This window comes from Dendrobates tinctorius, unplaced genomic scaffold (genome assembly GCF_039654945.1).
Source record: "Dendrobates tinctorius isolate UK_male_01 unplaced genomic scaffold, ASM3965494v1 ptg000082l, whole genome shotgun sequence".
Lineage (NCBI taxonomy): Eukaryota > Metazoa > Chordata > Amphibia > Anura > Dendrobatidae > Dendrobates > Dendrobates tinctorius.
The window spans coordinates 5,943,595-5,967,075 of record NW_027361750.1 but is presented as its reverse complement, the minus strand read 5'-3'; the positions used below and the strand labels follow the sequence as shown (position 1 = coordinate 5,967,075).

At 44.6% G+C, this 23,481-nt stretch overlaps 1 protein-coding gene across 1 annotated transcript in view; it reads right to left on the bottom strand.

Moving 5' to 3' along the window:
• Positions 1-23,481, bottom strand: part of PREX2 (phosphatidylinositol-3,4,5-trisphosphate dependent Rac exchange factor 2) — a 597,424-nt gene that overhangs the window by 373,580 nt on the left and 200,363 nt on the right. The window contains exon 8 of the mRNA XM_073583857.1: positions 5,360-5,463. Coding sequence (XP_073439958.1) covers positions 5,360-5,463 — 104 coding nt within the window. The remainder of the gene's footprint in view (positions 1-5,359; positions 5,464-23,481) is intronic.

Here is a 23,481-nt window from a genome sequence, read left to right as displayed (position 1 = left end):
CAAAATGAATGAATGGGGCAGATTCGATTGGCGCTCTGCACATGCGCCCGTCATTTTGGAAGATCGCGGCGCCCATGATCCAAAATGGCGGGACACCAGGAGCCACAGCGGAACTCGGAGGGTACTGGGGGGCAATTGAAAGGTGGGGGAGCGAAGGGAAGGGGAGGGGGAGCAGAAGATGAGGGCGGTGGCTGATCGCCCCCCTCATTCGGTGGCGGGGGCCGATCGCCCCCATCAGTCGGTGAGGGGGGGCGGATCCGTGTCTCCAGCCATGCCCGATGCTATTTCAGCATCGGCCATGGCTGGGTTGTAATATTTCATCAAATTTAATTGATGAAATATTACTATCTCTCTGATTGGCTGTTTCATTTTCAACAGCCAATCATAGCGATTGTAGCCACAGGGGAGGGGCTAAGCCACCACCCCTGGGGTGAAGCACAAATCCTCCTGTAGGTGTGGGTCAGGTGACCTTTCAGTTACCCCAGTCACCCGACCTCCAGGTCGGGTATCAATTCATGATGCCACATAGGCGTCATGGGTCCGAATGGCACCGACTTTCATGATGCCTACGTGGCGTCAAAGGTTGGGAAGGGGTTAAAGGTTTTTTTTGAGTGTGTGCATGATTAATAATATCTATTGTTTTCAAAGTGTTATCCCGTTCCTCCCTTCCTGGAACAAAACCCACCTGGTCTGGGTGTATTATGTGAGGGAGGTGGGTTTTAAGTCTATTCGCCAAAAGCTTGGCATATAAATTTTAAATCTACATTTAATAAAGATATAGGTCTACAGCTACTACATGAGCTGGGGTCTTTCCCTGGCTTGGGAATGACTGCAATATGTGCTGATGTGGAATGGGGAGGAAAGAAAGTAGACTCTGATATGGAATTAAACAATTGTTCAAAAAATACTTTAGAGAATTCTGCTGTGAAACCACCAGATCCTGGACTATTATTGCTAGGAAGATCTCGAACAGAGACTTGATGTGTAAAAGGATTTTCCAGGAATTTTACTGTTTCATACTACAATATTTTGGAGAGGGCTGATGTATTAATACTGCATCTACAGTCATATGTTAAAGTTTGGGCACCCCTATTAATGTTAACCTTTTTTCTTTATAACAATTTTGTTTTTTGCAAAAGCTATTTCAGTTTCATATATCTAATAACTGATGGACTCAGTTATATTTCTGGATTCAAATGAGGTTTATTGTACTAACAGAAAATGTGCAATCTGCATTTAAACAAAATTTGACCGGTGCAAAAGTATGGGCACCTCAACATAAAAGTGACATTAATATTTTGTAGATCCTCCTTTTGCAAAAATAACAGCCTCTAGTCGCTTCCTGTAGCTATTGATGAGTTCCAGGATCCTTGATGAAGGTATTTGTGACCATTCCTGTTTACAAAACAATTCCAGTTCAGTTAAGAGATGGTCGCCGAGCATGGACAGCCCGCTTCAAATCATCCCACAGATGTTCAATGATATTCAGGTCTGGGGACTGGGATGGCCATTCCAGAACATTGTAATTGTTCCTCTGCATGAAATATTGTCTTGCTGAAATATCCATCCCCTGCGTAACTTCAACTTCGTCACTGATTCTTGCACATTATTGTCATGAATCTGCTGATACTAAGTTGAATCCATGCGACCCTCAACTTTAACAAGATTCCCGGTGCCGGCATTGGCCACACAGCCCCAAAGCACGATGGAACCTCCACCAACTTTTACTGTGGGTAGCAAGTGTTTTTCTTGGAATGCTGTGTTTTTTAGCCTCCATGCATAACGCCTTTTTGTATGACCAAACAACTCAATCTTTGTTTCATCAGTCCACAGGCCCTTCTTCCAAAATGTAACTGGCTTGTCCAAATGTGCTTTTGCATACCTCAGGCGACTCTGTTTGTGGCGTGCTTGCAGAAACGGCTTCTTTCGCATCACTCTCCCATACAGCTTCTCCTTGTGCAAAGTGTGCTGTATTGTTGACCGATGCACAGTGACACCATCTGCAGCAAGATGCTGCTGCAGGTCTTTGAAGGTGGTCTGTGGATTGTCCTTGACTGTTCTCACCATTCTTCTTCTGCCTTTCTGATATTTATCTTGGTCTGCCACTTCTGGGCTTAACAAGACCTGTACCTGTGTTCTTCCATTTCCATACTATGTTCCTCACAGTGGAAACTGACAGGTTAAACCTCTGAGACAACTTTTTGTATCCTTCCCCTGAAAAGTTATGTTGAATAATCTTTGTTTTCAGATCATTTGAGAGTTGTTTTGAGGAGCCCATGATGCCACTCTTCATAGGAGAATCAAATAGGAGAACTACTTGCAAGTGGCCACCTTAAATACCTTTTCTCATGATTTGATACACCTGGCTATGAAGTTCAAAGCTCAATGAGGTTACAAAACAAATTTAGTGCTTCAGGAAGTCAGTAAAAAGTAGTTAGGAGTGTTCAAATCAAGAAAATGATAAGGGTGCCCATACTTTTGCACCGGTCAAATTTTGTTTAAATGCAGATTGCACATTTTCTGTTAGTACAATAAATCTAATTTGAATCCAGAAATATAACTGAGTCCATCAGTTATTAGATATATGAAACTGAAATAGCTGTTGCAAAAACCAAAATTGTTATAAAGAAAAAAGGTTAACATTAATAGGGGTGCCCAAACTTTAACATATGACTGTATATAGATATGAAAGGCCCCCCAACAAAAAGGCCAAAAAAGAAAAAAGGGATATTTAAACCACTATATATTTAGAAGACATTAGATATAATCACCTCAGCACTAATTCTCTAATAATACAATGTTTCATACACAGGTCACTTATACATATGTGAAAAAAAAAAAATACTCCATAAACAAAATTTCCCTCAAAAAAGAAAAATCTCTGGTGTGGTGCACCACATCAAAACACAAAAAACACAAAATGTGTAAATAGTGTAGACTATGTACATCTATATATAAAAATAGGCAATAGTAAAAGCCATAAATTATTGCACAATGTGCCACATACCAAGATATATATTTTCTCGGGATTCCAAAAAGTCCATTCAATCATGGACTATGCAGCCAAAAGATATACAGGCATATATCAACTATTCCTCATGATCATGGGCTAATTAACCCTTTTTCTATAGTTTCCTTGCATGATCATATTGATTGTATCTGTGGATATTGTTTCAAATCACTGTCCATGAATGAAGGGCTGAACTGTTGTTATCTATTGCATAATGATACTATTGGAGAGAGGGATTATCTAATTTCCCTCTTGCTACTACATGATCATGAGGAATAGTTGATATATGCCTGTATATCTTTTGGCTGCATAGTCCATGATTGAATGGACTTTTTGGAATCCCCAGAAAATATATATCTTGGTATGTGGCACATTGTGCAATAATTTATGGCTTTTACTATTGCCTATTTTTATATATAGATGTACATAGTCTACACTATTTACACATTTTGTGTTTTTTGTGTTTTGATGTGGTGCACCACACCAGAGATTTTTCTTTTTTGAGGGGAATTTTGTTTATGGAGTATTTTTTTTTCACATATGTATAAGTGACCTGTGTATGAAACATTGTATTATTAGAGAATTAGTGCTGAGGTGATTATATCTAATGTCTTCTAAATATATAGTGGTTTAAATATCCCTTTTTTTCTTTTTTGGCCTTTTTGTTGGGGGGCCTTTCATATCTATATAGATAGATGACCACATAAGACTAGTCTGAATATTAGGGTGCTGGAGAACATAAATCTCTATATAGGGATTATTTACCATAATATACATCTCAATTGAGAAGAACACCTGGGAAGAAATTTAAGAAGACTCATTTAGACGCTTCTCCTCTTTCTCACCTACCTTTTTAACACCTTTTCTCAACCCTGTCCCTATAGGGCCCTATAGGGGTAGCAGGGAGAGCCGTCGGAGAGTGGGGGGGCCAATGCGCAGGTCCTAGGGCTCCAACCTCCGCTGGCAGGTAGAGATACACAAGTCACCATAGGGATAGGCACCTCCCTGTGGTGTTTATTCTCCTCTTTGTGTATGATGTATTACTAATTTTAGTGTATTTTTTCTATTGATCAATAAAGGTTTAAAAAAATTTTAGCAAGAATTTATGAGATATTTGTGAGCTGTTTGATTTAAGCTCATACTATTCTTTGATACTGTGATATAGTTCATTATGGGATTTAGCCAACATTCTTCCTGGTTTGTTATCAAACTAGTAGAACCTACTCTGACCTAACTGAAATAAACATTTACATGAAGAATCGAGTAATTTTTTAGCGTCTAATCTTGCTTTGAGACGATCTCTGAGGGTTGCAGTGGAGAGCGCCTTTTTATGAATTAACTCCAAATTACTGACTCTCTGTAAAGCTAGTTTGATTGCCTGAGCTCTGTCTTTTTTTTGATTTGGGACCCACGTTTGATACCCACTGTGCTATTTTTTTTTACTCAACAAAAACTGAATTACAGTGTATGTTTCAAATTTTCAACATGTCAATTTCTCTAACCGCTGAGTTTTATGTGCAGATCTTTCCCATAGGCTTGCATTGCATGTGGGAATTCCACAGGTACAAAATGCACATGCGTATTTATTACATTCCCATGGCGGAAACGCATCAAACATGCATGTAATCCGCACATGACTGCATCAATAAAGTTTTGTCAAAGCCAAATACCAGGCGGTATCGAAAACAAAGCAACTTTATTTAAAACGAGACACACCAACAGGAAACAAAACAATTCAACGTCAAAAATGTGATGAAAACACATAAAAAACACTTTAAAAATGCAATGAAAAACACAAGAACTCTAATTTACTTCATAGGTGCATAAATTGTGCAGAAAATCTGTAACATCAAAAATTAATAAGAATCATTGTGGGAACGTAGTCTAATGTTTTTGCTCTCCTAATTTATTAACTTTTTTAAAAACTTCCCAGCAGACTGTAAAACTCCAAAATGCCAGCTCTTTACATTCTCTTTTGCCCTTACAGACATGCGACCATTGTAGCGTTACCATGTTTGGCTGAAAGAGGAGCGTCGGGGGATCAATAATGTGAATTAACGTTTTTTTTTTATTTCAAACGTGGACAACTCCTTTCTAACAGCAGAAATAAGTAGTTATTACATTCAAATGAATATCCCGATAAGTATTTTGGAATATGTGTGTCTGAGAATTGCATATACATAATGCATAGTGGTAAATCCGTGGTGCGAGGCCATCACTCTGCATGGCGGGAGCTGATTTGGACATGGCATGATTTCTCTACTGTATTCACTTGCCAGCTTGCACAGTGGGAAATCGTTGCTTTGTCGACGCTGACAATCATTTTACGGGGATTATTTATATACACACCTGTTCCATCATCAACATTTTCAACCTCCATCACTTCTGTGTTAATCCGGCCTCGGAAGAGATAGCGGAGCCCATCTGTGGATGCTTTGCTGTTCTTCAGACGTCTTTAAATTAAACAAGATCTAAGTTAATTGATGTAAAGGAAAATATAACATGACTCGCTACTAGATACCACAAGACTTGCAGTGCTACATTTAATATTTGCAGATAAAAAACAATTGCGTTACAGTAAAACATGTATTTGCAATATATCATTGCTCAGACAGGCACATTTCTTGCGCTTTACTCTTTGCATTTCCTTCCAACTTTTCAGATCGAGTATTCGTTAGGCGACTTTTTCATGTCTACAACACTGGTGATTTTTTTAGGTCTGTATTAGGCTAGGTGCAGACTGCTGTATAGTCTCTCATCCGACAGAATCGGGTCGATTATGCATATCATACTGTGATGCAACTATGGTCATAGTGTGATCCCTTTTCTCGAATGAGGAGAAGATGGGAGAAAAAAATTTCTGCAGTCTAATGGTTTCCATGGACTCGTGACTTACATGGTTGAGTGCGATCTGAATACCAACTCAAACGCAAGCACGCAGCAATTTTTTGCCATGACCAATGGAAAAATATGACATGTGCACCATATAATAACGTGTATCCCCGTGAAATCTGATGCTTTGTGGGATCACACTTGAACTGAAAATACGTCCATGTGCTCAAGCCCTTAGTAAGGATGCCTGGGGTTCAAGGCGAATAAAAACTAATTTTAAAAGGCTCAGACTGGTTAAAAAAAAGGAAAAAAAAAGGAATACTCGCCCTTATTGATCCCACGTGTCTCATGTTCTGATGTTTACCCGGTCACTGCTGGTCTACGCTTCCCTTTCTCATCTCGACACTTGAAATATGGCAGAAAGTAATAACTAAGCCAATCACTGTCTACAGTGGGGGCCTGCCTCAGCCTTTCAGAAAGCTATGAAGGATCTTTACGGGTGAGTATTCTTTTAGTTTTTTCAACCAGTCTAAGCGCTTTAAAAACATTTTCATTCCAAACCTCAAGACAAGGTGTATTTGGCGATTAATGCTTTAAGCAATTAACACTAGTGATGAGCGAGTATACCCGTTACTCGATATTTCCTGAGCATGCTCGGGTGATCTCTGAGTATTTGGATGTGCTCAGAGATTTAGTTTCTGTCGCCGTAACTGCATGATTTGCGGCTACTAGACAGCCTGAATACATGTGGGGATTGCCTGTTTGGTAGGAAATCCCCACATGTATTCAGGCTGTCTAGCAGCTATGGGCGACAGAAACTAAATCTCTGAGCACATCCAAATACTCAGAGATCACCCGAGCATGCTCAGGAAATCTCAAGAAACAAGTATACTCGCTCATCACTAATTAACACACATCACTTACATAAAGAAATTCTTACGAGATGTCCAGAGGATTCCCATTTTTAAGTGGGTTCCAGATATAAGTCATCTCTATATATAAAAATGAATGTGTGTGTGTGTATCACCAACCAATCATGAAGTATCTTTCATTTCACCAGAGCTGTTCAAAAGAAGCTGAGCTGTGGTTGGTTGCTATGACCAACAGTTTTCCCACTTGACAACACCTCAGCAGACACTGACATGGTGGGAAAAATATGGCATCCCTGGGAACATAAGCTCATAGCCATTGTCTGACACCCAGAAAGGAGCAGTGAGTACATAACAGAAATGAATTCCCCTCTCTTGTGCCTATATACACATCACACATCCTCCATCCCATAGGCACATCTTCCCTCTTAAAGGGATCATTGGTATGGAATTTAGGGCAAATCCACTCTGCGCTTTGGTACTGACTAGAGTTGAGCGAAACGGGTCGAAAAAATTCAAAAGTCGCCGACTTTTGGCAAAGTCGGGTTTCATGAAACGAAACCCGACCCTAGGATGAGGTCGGCCACGAGGTCGGCGACTTACGCGCCAAAGTCCCGTTTCAAAAGTTTGTTTTGCGCTCTTTTTCAGCCAATCAGGATCCACGGACACTGTGGGCAACGTGATGACCTAGGCACGGGTCAACACCATCTTTCAGAAGGGCATGCAAGTGATTGGCTTGCTTTGGTGGGCGTCACAGGGGGTATAAAAGGGCGTGCACGCCGACCGCCATCTTACTTCTGCCGATCTTAGTATAGGGAGAGGTTGCTGCTGATTCTGTAGGGAGAGCGTTAGGCAGGGAAGAAGACAAAAAAACTGCTTCTGCTGCTAGCGATTTGGCCTGCACAACACACAAGTCACTGTGTGTGCAGTGCAAGGGGAGGCTATATTGTGGTGTATCAGTGGTGTTGGTTGTTGGGCTGCCTTTTAAGGCTTCCTGACATGCTGGCATTGCTGTTTACCCACTGCTCCGCAAACTGCTTTTTTAAAAGCAATCCAATCTCCCTTATCCTCTAGTCACTTTTGTCACAGCTGTGCCATTGAGCCTGTCACATAGCGCTCAGATATCAGTGGGCCTCACACAATCCACAAGTGTCCAGTGTCCAAAAGTGTGCGCAGAGATTCAAAATCTCCATTATCCTCTCGTCACTTTGGTCACAGGCAGCTGTGCCATCGAGCGTGTCACATAGCGCTCAGATATCAGTGGGCCTCACACAATCCACAAGTGTCCAGTGTCCAAAAGTGTGCGCCGAGATTCAAAATCTCCATTATCCTCTCGTCACTTTGGTCACAGGCAGTTGTGCCATCGAGCGTGTCACATTGCGCTCAGATATCAGTGGGCCTCACACAATCCACAAGTGTCCAGTGTCCAAAAGTGTGCGCAGAGATTCAAAATCTCCATTATCCTCTCATCACTTTGGTCACAGGCAGCTGTGCCATCGAGCCTGTCACATAGCGCTCAGATATCAGTGGGCCTCACACAATCCACAAGTGTCCAGTGTCCAAAAGTGTGCGCAGAGATTCAAATTCTCCATTATCCTCTCGTCACTTTTGTCACAGGCAGCTGTGCCATCGAGCCTGTCACATAGCGCTCAGATATCAGTGGGCCTCACACAATCCACAAGTGTCCAGTGTCCAAAAGTGTGCGCAGAGATTCAAAATCTCCATTATCCTCTCGTCACTTTGGTCACAGCTGTGCCATCGAGCCTGTCACATAGCGCTCAGATATCAGTGGGCCTCACACAATCCACAAGTGTCCAGTGTCCAAAAGTGTGCGCAGAGATTCAAAATCTCCATTATCCTCTCGTCACTTTGGTCACAGGCAGCTGTGCCATCGAGCGTGTCACATAGCGCTCAGATATCAGTGGGCCTCACACAATCCACAAGTGTCCAAAAGTGTGCGCAGAGATTCAAAATCTCCATTATCCTCTCGTCACTTTGGTCACAGGCAGCTGTGCCATCGAGCGTGTCACATAGCGCTCAGATATCAGTGGGCCTCACACAATCCACAAGTGTCCAGTGTCCAAAAGTATGCGCAGAGATTCAAAATCTCCATTATCCTCTCGTCACTTTGGTCACAGGCAGCTGTGCCATCGAGCGTGTCACATAGCGCTCAGATATCAGTGGGCCTCACACAATCCACAAGTGTCCAGTGTCCAAAAGTGTGCGCAGAGATTCAAAATCTCCATTATCCTCTCGTCACTTTGGTCACAGGCAGCTGTGCCATCGAGCGTGTCACATAGCGCTCAGATATCAGTGGGCCTCACACAATCCACAAGTGTCCAGTGTCCAAAAGTGTGCGCAGAGATTCAAAATCTCCATTATCCTCTCGTCACTTTGGTCACAGGCAGCTGTGCCATCGAGCGTGTCACATAGCGCTCAGATATCAGTGGGCCTCACACAATCCACAAGTGTCCAGTGTCCAAAAGTGTGCGCAGAGATTCAAAATCTCCATTATCCTCTCGTCACTTTGGTCACAGGCAGCTGTGCCATCGAGCCTGTCACATAGCGCTCAGATATCAGTGGGCCTCACACAATCCAAAAGTTTCCACTGTCCACAAGTGTGTGCAGAAATTCTAAATCTCCCCTGTCCTATAGACACCTTGTACCTTGTATTACATTACTATATAGTTTGTTGGATTTTGTCTACATTTCTACCAAAAATGAGGAAGGCTGGTGGAAGAGGCCGTGGAATTGGGCAGGGGTTGGCAGCTGGTAATGATGGTGTTGGTGGTGGATCTGATGGTAGTGGCAAGAGCAAAATAGGACCGAATGCAGGAGGTGCTGACCCTGCGTCATCGTCTGGCTACATAAGGCCTCGAACGCTTAGTTTTCTAGGAGTTGGCAAACAGCTTTTAAAGGCAGAGCATCAGGAAAAAGTTTTGTCTTATATTGCTGACTCAGCCTCCAGCTCTATCGCCTCCTCTTCTTCAGTTGTAAAAAGTAAAAGCACTGAGTCGTCATTGGAGGCTCATGTTCATGAACCACACCTTTCCTTGTGTCCTTCACCCCAACCAAGATTGAAGGATGACGCAGGCCATACTACTGATTACTCCATGGAGCTGTTTTCACATACCATGCCTGGATTATCAAGTGAAATGGTGAATTACCCAGGCCAAGATGAATCTGACATGGAGTGCACTGATGCACAGCCGCTGATGGATGATTCTGCTGGTACATTCACTCAGAGCACTACATTGTCCTCGCAGTGTACAGAGCCAGATTTTGACCCTGATGAGACTCAGGTGCCCCTTCCCGCACACTATACCACCATACACGGTGACACAGAGAAAGGTGCACATGACATAGAAGAGGAGGTGATGGATGACCCAGTTGTTGACCCAGATTGGCATCCATTGGGGGAAGAGGGTGCTGCTTCCAATAGCTCAGATGAGGAGCATCCACAGCAGACATCGACATCGCAACAGCTGTTATCTGGCAGGCCCGGAGCACTCCAAAGACAGGTTCCAAACATCAAAAGAGTTGCTGGACAGCTTGTCCAGAGGGTCAAAAGATCACAGCGTGCTAGGCCGCAAAATGTCTGCCAAAGTAGGAAGAGTGCAGTGTGGCACTTTTTTGAACAAAATCCTCATGATCAGGCCAAGGTTATCTGTAAGAAGTGCGCAAAGACCTTTAGCCGAGGGAAAAATCTGAAAAATTTGAATACCAGTTGCATGCTTAGACATTTAACCAGCATGCACTTGCAAGCGTGGACACAACACCAAACCTCAAGTGCCACATGTGCAACTGATCACAACGAAGGTAGTCAGCAACGCTACATTGTTTCCCCCACTGTAAGCCCACCGGTTAGCACAGCAGCAAATGTTGAGGTGTCGTTGCAAGACCACAGCAGTCAGGGAATCCCACTGTTATATCAACGAAAGACTGATTCTAGGCCATCAGAAAGAACACCAACTCCATCACCATCATCAACCCTCTCTCAGTCCGCCCTGTCCACCACTACTTCCACCATATGCAGCTCTCAAGTCCAGCTCACCCTCCCAGACACTATGAGTAGGTCAAGAAAGTACTCAGTCTCTCATCCGCGTACACTGGGTTTGAACGCCCACATTGCCAAACTAATCTCGTTTGAGATGATGCCCTTTCGGTTGGTGGAAAGCACAGCTTTCCGCGAACTCATGGCCTATGCAGTACCACGCTATGTCCTACCCAGTCGCCACTTCTTCTCTCGCAAAGCCATCCCGGCCCTCCACCATCATGTGAAAGACCGCATTGTCCATGCACTCAAGCAGTCAGTGAGCGGAAAGGTGCACCTCACAACTAATGCATGGTCCAGTCGGCATGGCCAGGGCCGTTACGTGTCCATCACTGCGCACTGGGTTAATGTGGTGGATGCAGGGTCCACAGGGGACAGCGGTGGTGGGACAGTGCTGCCTAGCCCACGGTATAGGAAACAGTTGGCTGTAGGCGTTCGACCCTCCTCCTCCTCCTCCTCCTCCTCCAGAAGCGAACGCTCGTCCACAGAGCGCAGTCGTACGAGCACTCCATCTGCAGCTGCCACTGTTGCACACGATGTGTCCCCCTATCGAGCAGCTAGTGGAAAGCATCAGCAGGCTGTGTTGCAGATGATGTGTTTGGGCGACAGACACACCGCTGAGGTGCTGGCCGAGTACTTGAAGCGACAAACTGAGTCATGGCTGGGCAGTGTACATCTTGAGGCAGGCAAGGTAGTTAGTGATAACGGCCGTAATTTTGTGGCAGCCATAGCCCTTTCAAAACTCAGCCACATACCTTGCTTGGCTCACACCTTGAACCTGGTGGTGCAGTGCTTCCTCAAAAATTATCCGGAGTTAACAGCCCTGCTCCAGAAGGTGCGAAGACTGTGCGCGCACATCCGCCGGTCGCCTGTACACTCCGTTCGTATGCAGAAGCTGCAGCGATTGCTCCACCTTCCCAACCACCGCCTCATTATCGACATTGCAACAAGGTGGAACTCCACCCTGCACATGGTGGAGCGGCTGTGCGAGCAGAGGCAGGCCATAATGCATTTGTGGGAGGATACACGGCCAGGCACTTTGAGAGCAGACATGGAGTTGACAGGCGTGCAGTGGTCGAAGCTGAAAGACCTTTGTAAAGTCCTTCAGTGTTTTGAGGAATGCACACGGCTGGTAAGCGCAGACGACGCCATCCTAAGCATGAGCATCCCACCTATGCGTCTGCTCATGCAAACTTTGACGCACCTTAAGGAGCAGGCGTCTGCAGCCAATGTTGATGAGGAGGAAGAGGAGGAGGGAATCCTTGATGACATTCAGCCATTGTCTGCTCAGGGACCTCTCCTGGACGAGGTGGAGGAAGAAGAGGAGGAGGAGGAGGATGATGGGGATGATTACTTAGGGGAGGAGGATGCATCTCGTGGGGCAAGTGAAAATGTTGGCGTGGCAAGGTCTGGTACAGGGTTTGTGCGTGACTGGAGGGATGTGGATTTGCCAGAAAGTGCTCCTCCACCCAGCACTCGCAGTGCATCATTGACACCGGGAACATAGGCCCACATGTCAGATTATGCCTTGCGGATCCTAAAAAGGGACCCCCGCATTGCCAAAATGATGAACGATGACGACTACTGGTTGGCCAGCATCCTGGATCCACGCTATAAAGGCAAATTACAAAACATCATGCCACAGGAGAACCTTGACCTAATATTGACTAATAAACAAGCAACTCTGGTAAATCGGTTGCTTGAGGCATTCCCAGCACACAGCAGCGGTGATGGTTCTCACACGAGCCGTACGGGCCGGGGGCAGCTTGGCAGAGGTGTTCGTGGTGCACACAGCAGAAGTGGCGTTGGAGACAGGGGTTTCATGACAATGTTGTGGACTGATTTTTCAAATACCGCTCACACAACTGGTAATACTGCATCGATGGAAAGTGACAGGAGACAGCAGCTGTCAACTATGGTTACAAACTACTTTTCCTCCCATATCGATGTTCTCCCACACAGGTCATTCCCCTTTGACTATTGGGCCGCTAAACTGGACACCTGGCCTGAATTGGCCCAATATGCCTTACAGGAGCTCGCTTGCCCAGCTGCAAGTGTGCTATCGGAAAGAGTCTTCAGTGCAGCTGGATCAATCCTGACAGAAAAAAGGACCCGTCTGTCAACCCAAAATGTGGATGATCTAACCTTCATTAAAATGAACCACGCATGGGTTTCCAAGGATTTTGTCCCACCTTCCCCTGATGACACATAGGGTGACAGAAAAATGGCTTGCTTTGGTCCACCTCTTCCTGGTACTTCACCTATTTCGCCTTTTGCATCAGCTGAATGTCCAACATCAACATATGCCACTTTCTAAAACTCCCTAACTGTGCTGCCTCCCCCCCCATGGCCGGGGTCACCACCTACCGCACGACACCGTGCGAGTGCCGTTGCCCTGGAAAGGTGGGTAGGCCGACTCTTGGGCGCGGGCACTGGCACAGGGTCCCTCATAGTGCAATCAAGTGTCTCTGAGGGTGGTGGTGCACACCCGCCCTCAGACACACCGCTGTACTATGAGGGGCCCAGTGCCAGTACCGACGCCCACGAGTGGGCCCCCCTTGCTTGGGCAGGGCCCCAGCATTTGCAATCTTTACCTCTCCCTGCTCCTCCGCTGTGTAATCTGGGCCGTCAAATCCATACTGTACCTGACACCATCTGAGCCTGCCTCCTGAGACATATATTTTGAATGTGTACGCTATCCATACATGTTATCCGGGGATACGGTACCCTTTCTAACCTTTGTGCAATCACGTGCAATCCATACTGTGCCTGACACCGTCTGAGCCTGCCTCCTGAGACATATATTTTGAATGTGTATGCTATCCATACATGTTATCCAGGGATACGGTACCCTTTCTAACCTTTGTGCAATCACGTGCAATCCATACTGGGCCTAACACCGTCTGAGCCTGCCTCCTGAGACATATATTTTGAATGTGCACGCTATCCATACATGTTATCCGGGGATACGGTACCCTTTCTAACCTTTGTGCAATCACGTGCAATCCATACTGGGCCTAACACCATCTGAGCCGGCCTCCTGAGACATATATTTTGAATGTGTACGCTATCCATACATGTTATCCGGGGATACGGTACCCTTTCTAACCTTTGTGCAATCACGTGCAATCCATACTGTGCCTGACACCGTCTGAGCCTGCCTCCTGAGACATATATTTTGAATGTGTACGCTATCCATACATGTTATCCAGGGATACGGTACCCTTTCTAACCTTTGTGCAATCACGTGCAATCCATACTGGGCCTGACACCGTCTGAGCCTGCCTCCTGAGACATATATTTTGAATGTGTACGCTATCCATACATGTTATCCAGGGATACGGTACCCTTTCTAACCTTTGTGCAATCACGTGCAATCCATACTGGGCGTGAGAACGGCTGGCGAGCTGTTAAGCAAGCTACAGCACCTGTCCAGACAAGTACAGGGATTCCCTAGCGAGGAGACTTATTTGATTGTTTTCAATGTTGGGACAGCAATTTTTGGGGAGCACTATACTCTGGAGAATGATAGATGGGGCCCACCATACACTGGAACATTCCAAAGGTGGACATCAGACACTGAAGCAGCATTTACAGGGCCCATTATACACTAGAGCATTAGAAATGGGGCCCATTATGTTTGGAGCATTATTTGGGCCCATAAGACAGTGGAGCTTCATCCATGGGGACCAACATATACTGTAGCATTATGTGGAGCTCATCTTATACTGTTTCAAACATTATATGGGACCAATGATTCTGTATGGAGAAATAGATGGGCCTCGTCATGAGATGTAAAAAGTGAGGTATTTTTCATTGTACTATACCGCTATTTATCTGCCGTATCGGAGCATGATGAGTTGTGGTATGTGTTAAAGGGGCGCTCTTTCGCCCAGGGCACATGAAAACCTGCAGCCAGCCCTCCCCCCCCCACAACTTTAGCCAAATAACCCCCATTTTTCAGTGCGTAACTTGTATTATGAAGTTAATTAAGGTTGACAAGCTTAAGTAAGAAGAATTGATGCTTTTGGCATTCAAATGGGCACTGTAGGTGTGTTTCCTGTCCTCCTCTCACTGCCGACTTTTATTCCCCATTGACTTACATTGGGTTTCGTGTTTCGGGACGGCCCCGACTTTTCCCTGTAATCGGACGATCTTGCTCGACCCGACTTTTGGAAAAGTCGGGTTTCACGAAACGAAACGCGACCCTAAAAAACCAAAATTCGCTCAACTCTAGTACTGACCCCATGCCCTTCTTAAAGGGATCTCCGGTAAGGAAGTCAGGGCAAATCCATCCAGCGCTTTAATTCTAACCCGAGGCCTCTCTTAAAGGGATCCCCGGTATGGAAGTCAGGGCAATTGCCTTCAAATGCTCTGGTACTGACCCCAGGCTCTCTTAAAGGGATCTCCTGTATGGAAGTTAGGGCAAATTCCTCGGCACTCTGATTCTGACCCCAGGGTTCTATTAAAGGGATCATTGGTATGCAAGTCAGGGCAAATCCACACAATGCTCTGCTTCTGATCCCAGGCTCTCTTAAAAGGATCCCTGGTATGGAAGTTAGGGCAAATCCACTCAGCGTTCTGGTTCTGACCCAAATCCCCTCTTAAAGGGATCCTCGGTATGGAAGTGAGGGAAAATCCACTGTGCGCTTTGGTACTGATCCCAGGCCTCTCTTAAAGGGATCTCCGGTATGGAAGTTAGGGTAAATCCCTCAGCGCTCTGATTCTCACCCCAGGCTTCTATTAAAGGGATCATTGGTATGGAAGTCAGAGCAAATCCACTCAGTGCTCTGGTTCTGACGCCAGGCCTCTCTTAAAGGTATCCCCATTATGGAAGTTAGGACCGTTCCACTTGCGCTCTCGTTCTGACTCCAGGCTGACGGGATGATGTGGGATATTAGTGGTAGTTGTCCAATGGCTCTGGCTGATGGGATGATGTTGGATATTAGGAGTAGTAGTCCGGTAGCTCTGGCTGACGGGATGATGTGGGATATTAGTGGTAGTAGTCCGGTGGCTCTGGCTGATGGGACGATGTGGGATATTATGGGTTGTAGTCCGGTAACTCTGGCTGACGGGATGATGTGGGATATTAGGGGTAGTAGTCCAGTGGCTCTGGCTGACGGGATGATGTGGGATATTAGGGGTAGTAGTCCGGTAGCTCTGGCTGACAGGATGATGTGGGATATTATAGTGAATGTGGCTATGCGGAATGGTCAGGGATCTATACTCAGCTATATATATAGATATCATCATTATAATTTGTTATAACTAACCGTAGTTAGTTACTATGCCCGGGCAGCGCTGGGCTCTTCAACTAGTTTGTTATAATCTACACTCTCCCACTAAACATATCTAGGTCTGGACAGGGACCAGATTATTTCTACTTGGAAACATAGAAATAATAATTTCAAACCTATTTTATTAAACCTATTAGCAGTATATGGTCTCCAACTATATTGCTGATTTTCCACCATCATGATCTCATCAGTGCAAGTTATATACACAGCCAAAGAGAGGACAGTATATATAATATTGTTAGAATACAACTGTCAGCAACTTTATTTGCTATCAATATCTCGTTTCCCTAAGGAAACACAGGAATGTAGATTATTTATCTAAAGTGAAGAGTAGGGCTCAGTGCACAAATGCAAACAATTTACATAGCTCTGAAGACTTCCACACAACTTCCTTAATGTCATAGTCTTCAGGACACTATATTTGGAATTGTAGCTACAGCCAGCTAAGCATATGATTGAGTAGATCATTTACTAAAACTTTACCTCGCCCAAGGCTTAAAAAATATTGAAGAATCTAAATGAGTATTTAAATTCTTTAACCCAAAATTTAAGCAGTGTGCACGTGTTCCTTCATTTTATAAACTGTCTGTTTTTGTGCTACCTTTATGTAAAAATATACAGCATTGTACAAAAGCTTTAGACAGGTGTCGAAAAAAATGCTGCAAAGTAAGAATGCTTTCAAGAACAGAAGTGTGAATAGTTTATTGTTATCGATAAACAAAATGCAAAGTGAACGAACAAATGAGAAATCTAAGGCTATGTGAACACGTTCAGAATTCCGCATGCGTAATTCCCGCGTATTTCCCGAGTTTTAACTAGCGTTTTGCAAGCGTAATTAGCTTGCAGAATATTAGCTTTTTCCAAGCGATCTGTAGCATCGCTTGCAAAACTGATTGACAGGTTGGTCACACTCGTCAAACATAGTGTTTGACGAGTGTGATCAACTTTTTACTATTGAGGCCGCCTATGCAGCATCAGTAGTAAAAAGATATAAAGTTAAAAATATTAAAAAAAAAACAAAAAATCGTGTTATTCTCACCTTCCGGCGTCCCTCGCAGCGTCACCAGGCCTCAGCGATGCTCCCGGCAAGTCCCATTCCCAGCGATGCCTTGCGACAAAGACCTTTGATGACGTAGTGGTCTCGAACATGATTTTTTATTTTAATTCTATTCTTTACAGGGATATGGTACCCAAAGCCTGGAAGAGAATCTCCTCTCCTCCTGACCGTGGGTACCATCCGCACATTTTCCGCTTACTTTGCGCATGGTGGGCATAGCCACATGCGGAAAGTAAGCGGATCAATGCATTCCTATGTGTGCGGAATTCCCATGATTCCGCACAAAAAATGAGCATGCTGCGTATTTTTCTGCGATGCGATTTTGCCCCGGAAAAATACTGTTATGGGGGCACCACAGAGTATTCTAATGGGATCCAACCTAAGCCTGAACTGGTTAAGTCATGAAAAACAAAGAATAAAGGAACAGGCCATAAAAGGGGATCACCAGAGACAGGAAATGTAGCGTACAAAATATTGAAGTTTAATGGACACAAAAAACATGCAAAAAAAATTTAAAAACATTAAAACTGGTCACATATGTGACACAACTCGATAATTACTGGACTCATAATAGGGCCAACCACCTAAGACAATCTCCACAACAGTAAAATCTGAATACAGACCTAATGGCCATATAACCAGTATACGATCTAGAAAATACCTGTACACGGCAATTATTCATATAAACGACATATTTTCAAAATAGAAACAGCATAAATAATAATTGATAAGTTCCCACCTGGGTCACAATGCTGGCAGAAAAATATGCAGCATTCGCACAGCACGTGCGGAATGCCATTGAATACAATGGGTTGCTTATTTTATGCGTTTTCGCAGCGTAAAAATGCGGCAAAAACGCATAAAATACGCGGGAATTCAGGACATGTGCACATAGCATTAATCCTATCAATATTTGCTGTAATCATTCTTTGTCTTCAAGGTAGCATTAAATCATTAATTCTTCTTGGTATACTTTCATTCGTTTTTTGAAGAAACTCGGCAGGGAGATTGTTCCAAACATCTTGGTGAACTAACCACAGATCTTTTGTGGATGTAGGCTTTTGCAAATCCATCTGTCTCTTCATGTAGATCCACGGAAACTCGATGATGCTGAGATAAGTGCTACGTGGCTGCCATGTCAACACTTCCTAAACTTCTTATTCTTCTTTACACTTAAGACAGTTCTTAATGACATTGGCTGTATGGTCAGGGTTGTTGTCTTGCTGGAGGATACATTTGGGGCCAATTAGATTCCTCCCTGATGGTATTTCACAGCACTGAGAACACCAAGGAATGGGGAATGTTGAGTATAATAGATGCAGTGGTTGGCCAAGTGCAACAAATGAAAGCCACATCATGCTTACTTCCCTTCAAAATAAGATGTCCAACATTGTTATCAGCTCCAAACTGGCAGCAACTAATAAGACTCAGCTACACCCATCTACTATTCCAAGGAATATGGCTAGAAATCTTCATGAAAGAACTGCGGCCAAAAGCCATATCTTCAACATGTAAACAAGGTCAAGTGAAACAACCATGCATGAAACTTAGGAACTGTGGTGCAAAAAAAAATGGCAACAAGTGCTCTGGACTGATCAGTCAAGATTTGAATTATGTGGCTGTAACAGGAGTAAGTTTGATTGCCAAAGGCCTGTAAAGCAGTACAATAATGAGTGTCTGACGGAACAGTGAAGCATGGTGGAGGCTCCTTGCAAGTTTGAGGCTGCATTTTAACACATTGAGGGGTTTTTGACAAGAATAATTTTATTATCAATGCTGAGAAATACAGGCAGATATTTCTTGATGATGCAATACCATCAGGGAGGTGGCTGTTTGGTTTATTCTACAGCAGGTAAACAACCCCAAACATACCACCAATGTAATTAAAAATTATTTTCAGCATAAAAAAAGAGGCAGATGGTTTTGAGCTAACTACATCTGTAGGGGGTTTGCTGCAGGCTGGCTTGTGCCCTGCATCCCTCTGCGTACCTTCTTAATGAAACCAGGTACATTGTACATGTGAAGTGTAACTGTTTTACTGTACATTAATGTGTTAAGCAATGTACTGATGTTCGTGTAATGTGATACTGTTTATATTTTCATGATTAGGGATAGAGTTAGGGATATATAGTATTTGGGTAATGTTTAGTGTTAGAAGAGGTAAAATAGGACTTAGAACAGTGGAGGAGCACTGTAGAGTAGGAGTTTAGATTGAGTTAAGATAAGAAATATTGAAACCAATAGGGTGTTAGCTAGTGGGAGGAGCTAGAGAGGGTGAGGAGAGTTTGTCCTGAGGTAAAGTTAGTGTGGTATAGGAAGAAGAACAGTGAGGTTGTGGACCAAGCTATGTCGTGACAGAGGCTCATCAATCCTGGCCCTATGGGTGGACAGACACACAGGCATGAGCAGATTTGGGCAGCATGAGAGAAACAGCGGCTAGGCTTATGGGAGACGTCCATGACATCCAAGACCTACGGTCTGACATGGATTGGCAGCGTAAAATACCAACAACTATGGATAGCCATAAAACAAGGTGCAATAGTGTCATACTGAGAGGCAAAAGCTTCCATATAGAAACAAAGTGCATAAAATTCTATAATAACATAAGTGTGGAACTAGGAGGTCTATACCTTTAAGGTCCACCAGGTCACTATGGCGCGCACGCCCTGATGCGTGTTTTTAAAATGGCTTCCTTCGTCAGGGGGACAACGGCATCTTTTACTTTCACCCAGGATGGGGAAAATGGACAGGGAGCACCAGGAACAAGCTAGTCCGGCTAATCAGAAAGCTGCGGTACCGGAGCATATGGTACAGGAACAAGTGGTGACAGGAGGAACAAGGGACAGTTCAGGGATAGGAATGTCCATCCTGTATGAAGATTGCTGTGTGGTGTCTGTATCTAAACTGGATGAGCTGAGTAATGTTTTTATGTTTGAATTGAACTTGGACTTTGAGAATCTTTGTGTGTTGCTGATGAAAGCTGGAATTCTGCAGCCTGAGAACTCTAGCCTGCAAGTATGTGAAATGCACTGCACTCACAGCACCCACAAGAAGGGGTACTTTGCTAATGCAGCAGGGCGCCGAGGTGTGCCGCAACAGCAGCCCCTCACCATGACTACCACCCTAGCCACTGTTACACATCTGTGGCGCCCCTGAGGCTCAGTCGCCACAAAGGTACTGCACCTCCTCCTGAGGTGAGGTGCCCCACCATCCAGGTAAGGTGGAGACACCTGACCACACTCCAACACCTGCACCCCACACCACAAAGTAGTGTAGCAAAGCTCCTTGGGCGGCTCCCTGCTTGGAGTGTAGCAAAGCACCCCTTGGTGGCTCCCTGCTTGGAACACGAAACGTGCTGGGAGGTGGGTGGAGTTTAGTTTGCACCAAAAGAGCAGGAAGATTTGAGTCAGTCAGTCAGTCTTTCATTCAGTCAGTGAGTGAAGATGTAGAAGGACAGAGTGTGAGACAGAGAAGATCCCCGGGAGAGGGATGGAAGAAAGAAGTGCTGCAGCAGGCCACAGTGATCTGGGTCTGCTGGCACAGGAAAGAGACAGAGAAAGGAAGCTTGATTCTCCATTGGGAAGAATGATTAGCACAGAACGTGAGGAGAATAAGAGAACAAGGACCAGGGTTAGAGGAGAACCCTTTTCAAGTTCTAAGCGCACGGCTGGGGTCCGGTCCCCGAGGTTGTACGGATACTAATGGTCCTGCAGCAGATACCGGAGGAATAGAAGTTGTGACTGCTTTATTCCCACACAAGACTTGCGGGCACAACGGCAACATATTAGTGAGCCGGGACTTAATAGCAAGGAGTCCCCGAAGCAGGCTACAGCTGTCTGCCGTACAAGTAGAGTTCATAGGAACATCTGACAGGAGGAACTCCAGTGTAACTCAGTACTAGGAGTACTTCACTCAAAGGCGCTATAAGAGGAGACGACCAGAAAAGGCACATATGTTGGCGGAGTGTTGGAGAGGAGTATTCCATCTGGCCTGGAGGTTGACTGAGTCCCTAACCCGGAGGACACGGCACGGAAGCGGGCACCTGTTTGCACAACAGACTGTGAGTAAAGCTTTGGAACTACATGCCCTGGTGTCCTCGACTTATTCCTGCGCCAACCTGCCCAGCACTGCTACATCCCTCGCGCCTGACACTACACCATCTAAGTGTCACTTCACCTACACTGCCCTGGGACTACAGCCCTGCCTGTGGAGGGCTATAACATCACTGCTGCACCACACCATCTGTCCCAGAGGATCTGTCTGCAGCGTCGGCTTACATCTCTATTGCCGAATACCACAGGTGGCGTCACGAATCACTTATAAACTTTCTCTACCATAAGCACACTGAAACAACACCTTTTACAATGGGCGCCCAGGGCCACGGGTCGGGTCCCAGCTGCCGTGACATCTCCCATTGAAGCTCATAGGGCCCGGTACCGAGTACCCCACAGCCCTGGGTGTGAGGGCGTCCCACATCCACAGAAAATCTGTTGTTATTTCTCCAAGGTGTTTGGAGTGACGATCTTGCTCGGTTCATTCAAAAACACGTGCAAGTCTACCTTTCTTATTTACCTATAAGTATTGATAGTTTGAAGGCAAAGAGTGATGACAACATATATTGAAATAATTCTCTTTTCTTCATCCACTTTGCATTTTGTTAATTGATAAATATAAACTATTAACGCTTGTACTTTTTAAAGCATTCTTACCTTGTAGCACTTTTTGCACACCTGACTAAAACTTCTTCTCCATGTACAGTACTGTGCAAAAGTTTTAGGCAGGTGTGGAAAAAATTCTACAAAGTAGTAGTACACATATATTTACTCAGTAGTCAGTACATACAGTTGAAACCAAGGCAACCTACAAATCTGGACCAGTTACACCAGTTTTGTCAGGAGGAATGGGCCCAAATTCGGACCAACTATTGTGAGAAGCTTGTGGAAAGAGATCCCAAACGTTTGACCCAAGTCATTCAGTTTAAGGTCAATGGTACCAAATACTAATGAAATGTATGTAAACTTTTGACTTTGCAGTAAGTAATAAAAGTGCCTTAAAATATTCTCTCTCTCTCATTATTCTGGCATTTCGCAAATATTAACAATTATAGTAATCTTAATTGACCTAAAACGGGAAAGGTTTATTCTGATTTCATGTCAGATATTGCGAAAAACATGCTATTAAAGGGAGTTCCTGAGTGATGAAAATCCCTCCATGACATTCTTATTAGTTTTTTTTTTAAATATATCCTAATAGGACAAATTTTATATTTGTTTTCATTATAGACTTGAGTTATATGATGCTCTGAATTTTACCATCATGCAATGGCCTAGGCACTGATTTATTCATCACACCCTTAAAGGGGTAGTCTCATGAATAAAATTAATTTTAATGAACATTTTATTCAATAGATCTTTGAATAATAATAAGTTCCACAATTGGATGTATAAAAATGTTCCTGTGCTGAGATAATCTTATAAATGTGCTCCTGCTGTGTACTGTGTAATGGCTGTGTCTGACCATACAGGGACATGGTCTGATCATACCACAGCTCTTGGCCAGGGGAGGGCGCAAAATAGTATTTTATTATGTATTTATATAGCGCCATTAATTCCATAGTGCTGTACATGAGAAGGAGTTACATCAAAAATACAAATATCACTTACAGTAAACAAACTAACAATGACAGGTACAGAGGGAAGAGGACCCTGCCCTTGTGGGCTTACATTCTACAGGATTATGGGAAAGGAGACAGTAGGTTGGGGGTTGCAGTAGCTCCGGTGGTGGTGAAGTGGCAGCGTGGTCATTACAGATTGTAAACTTTTTTGAAGAGATGGGTTTTCAGGTTCCGTCTGAAGGATCCAAATGTAGTGGATAGCCGGACGTGTTGGGTCACAGAATTCCAGAGGATGGGGGATATTCTGGAGAAGTCTTGCAGGCGATTGGGTGAGGAGCGAATAAACATGGAGGAGAGGAGGAGGTCTTGGGAGGACCGGAGATTACGTGAAGGAAGATATTAGGAGAGTATACAGACAGGACAAAATGGGATCACAGCTGATTCCTTCTTTCAGGTAAAACAGTGCTTAACCCCTTACCTACAATTGACGTAATATTCCGTCCATGTGACCATGGACCTAATTACCATGGACGGAATATTACGTCATCGCGATCAGCGGCGCCCACGTGGTGAGCGCCGCTGATCGCGGCCGAGTGTCAGCTAATTATCATAGCTGACACCCGGCACAATGTGTCAGGGGCGGTCACGGACCGCCCCCGACACGTTAACCCCTTGCACACCGCGATCAAACACGATCGCGGTGTACCGGGGGTTAAAGGGAAGCATCGGCAGGGAGGGGGCTCCCTCC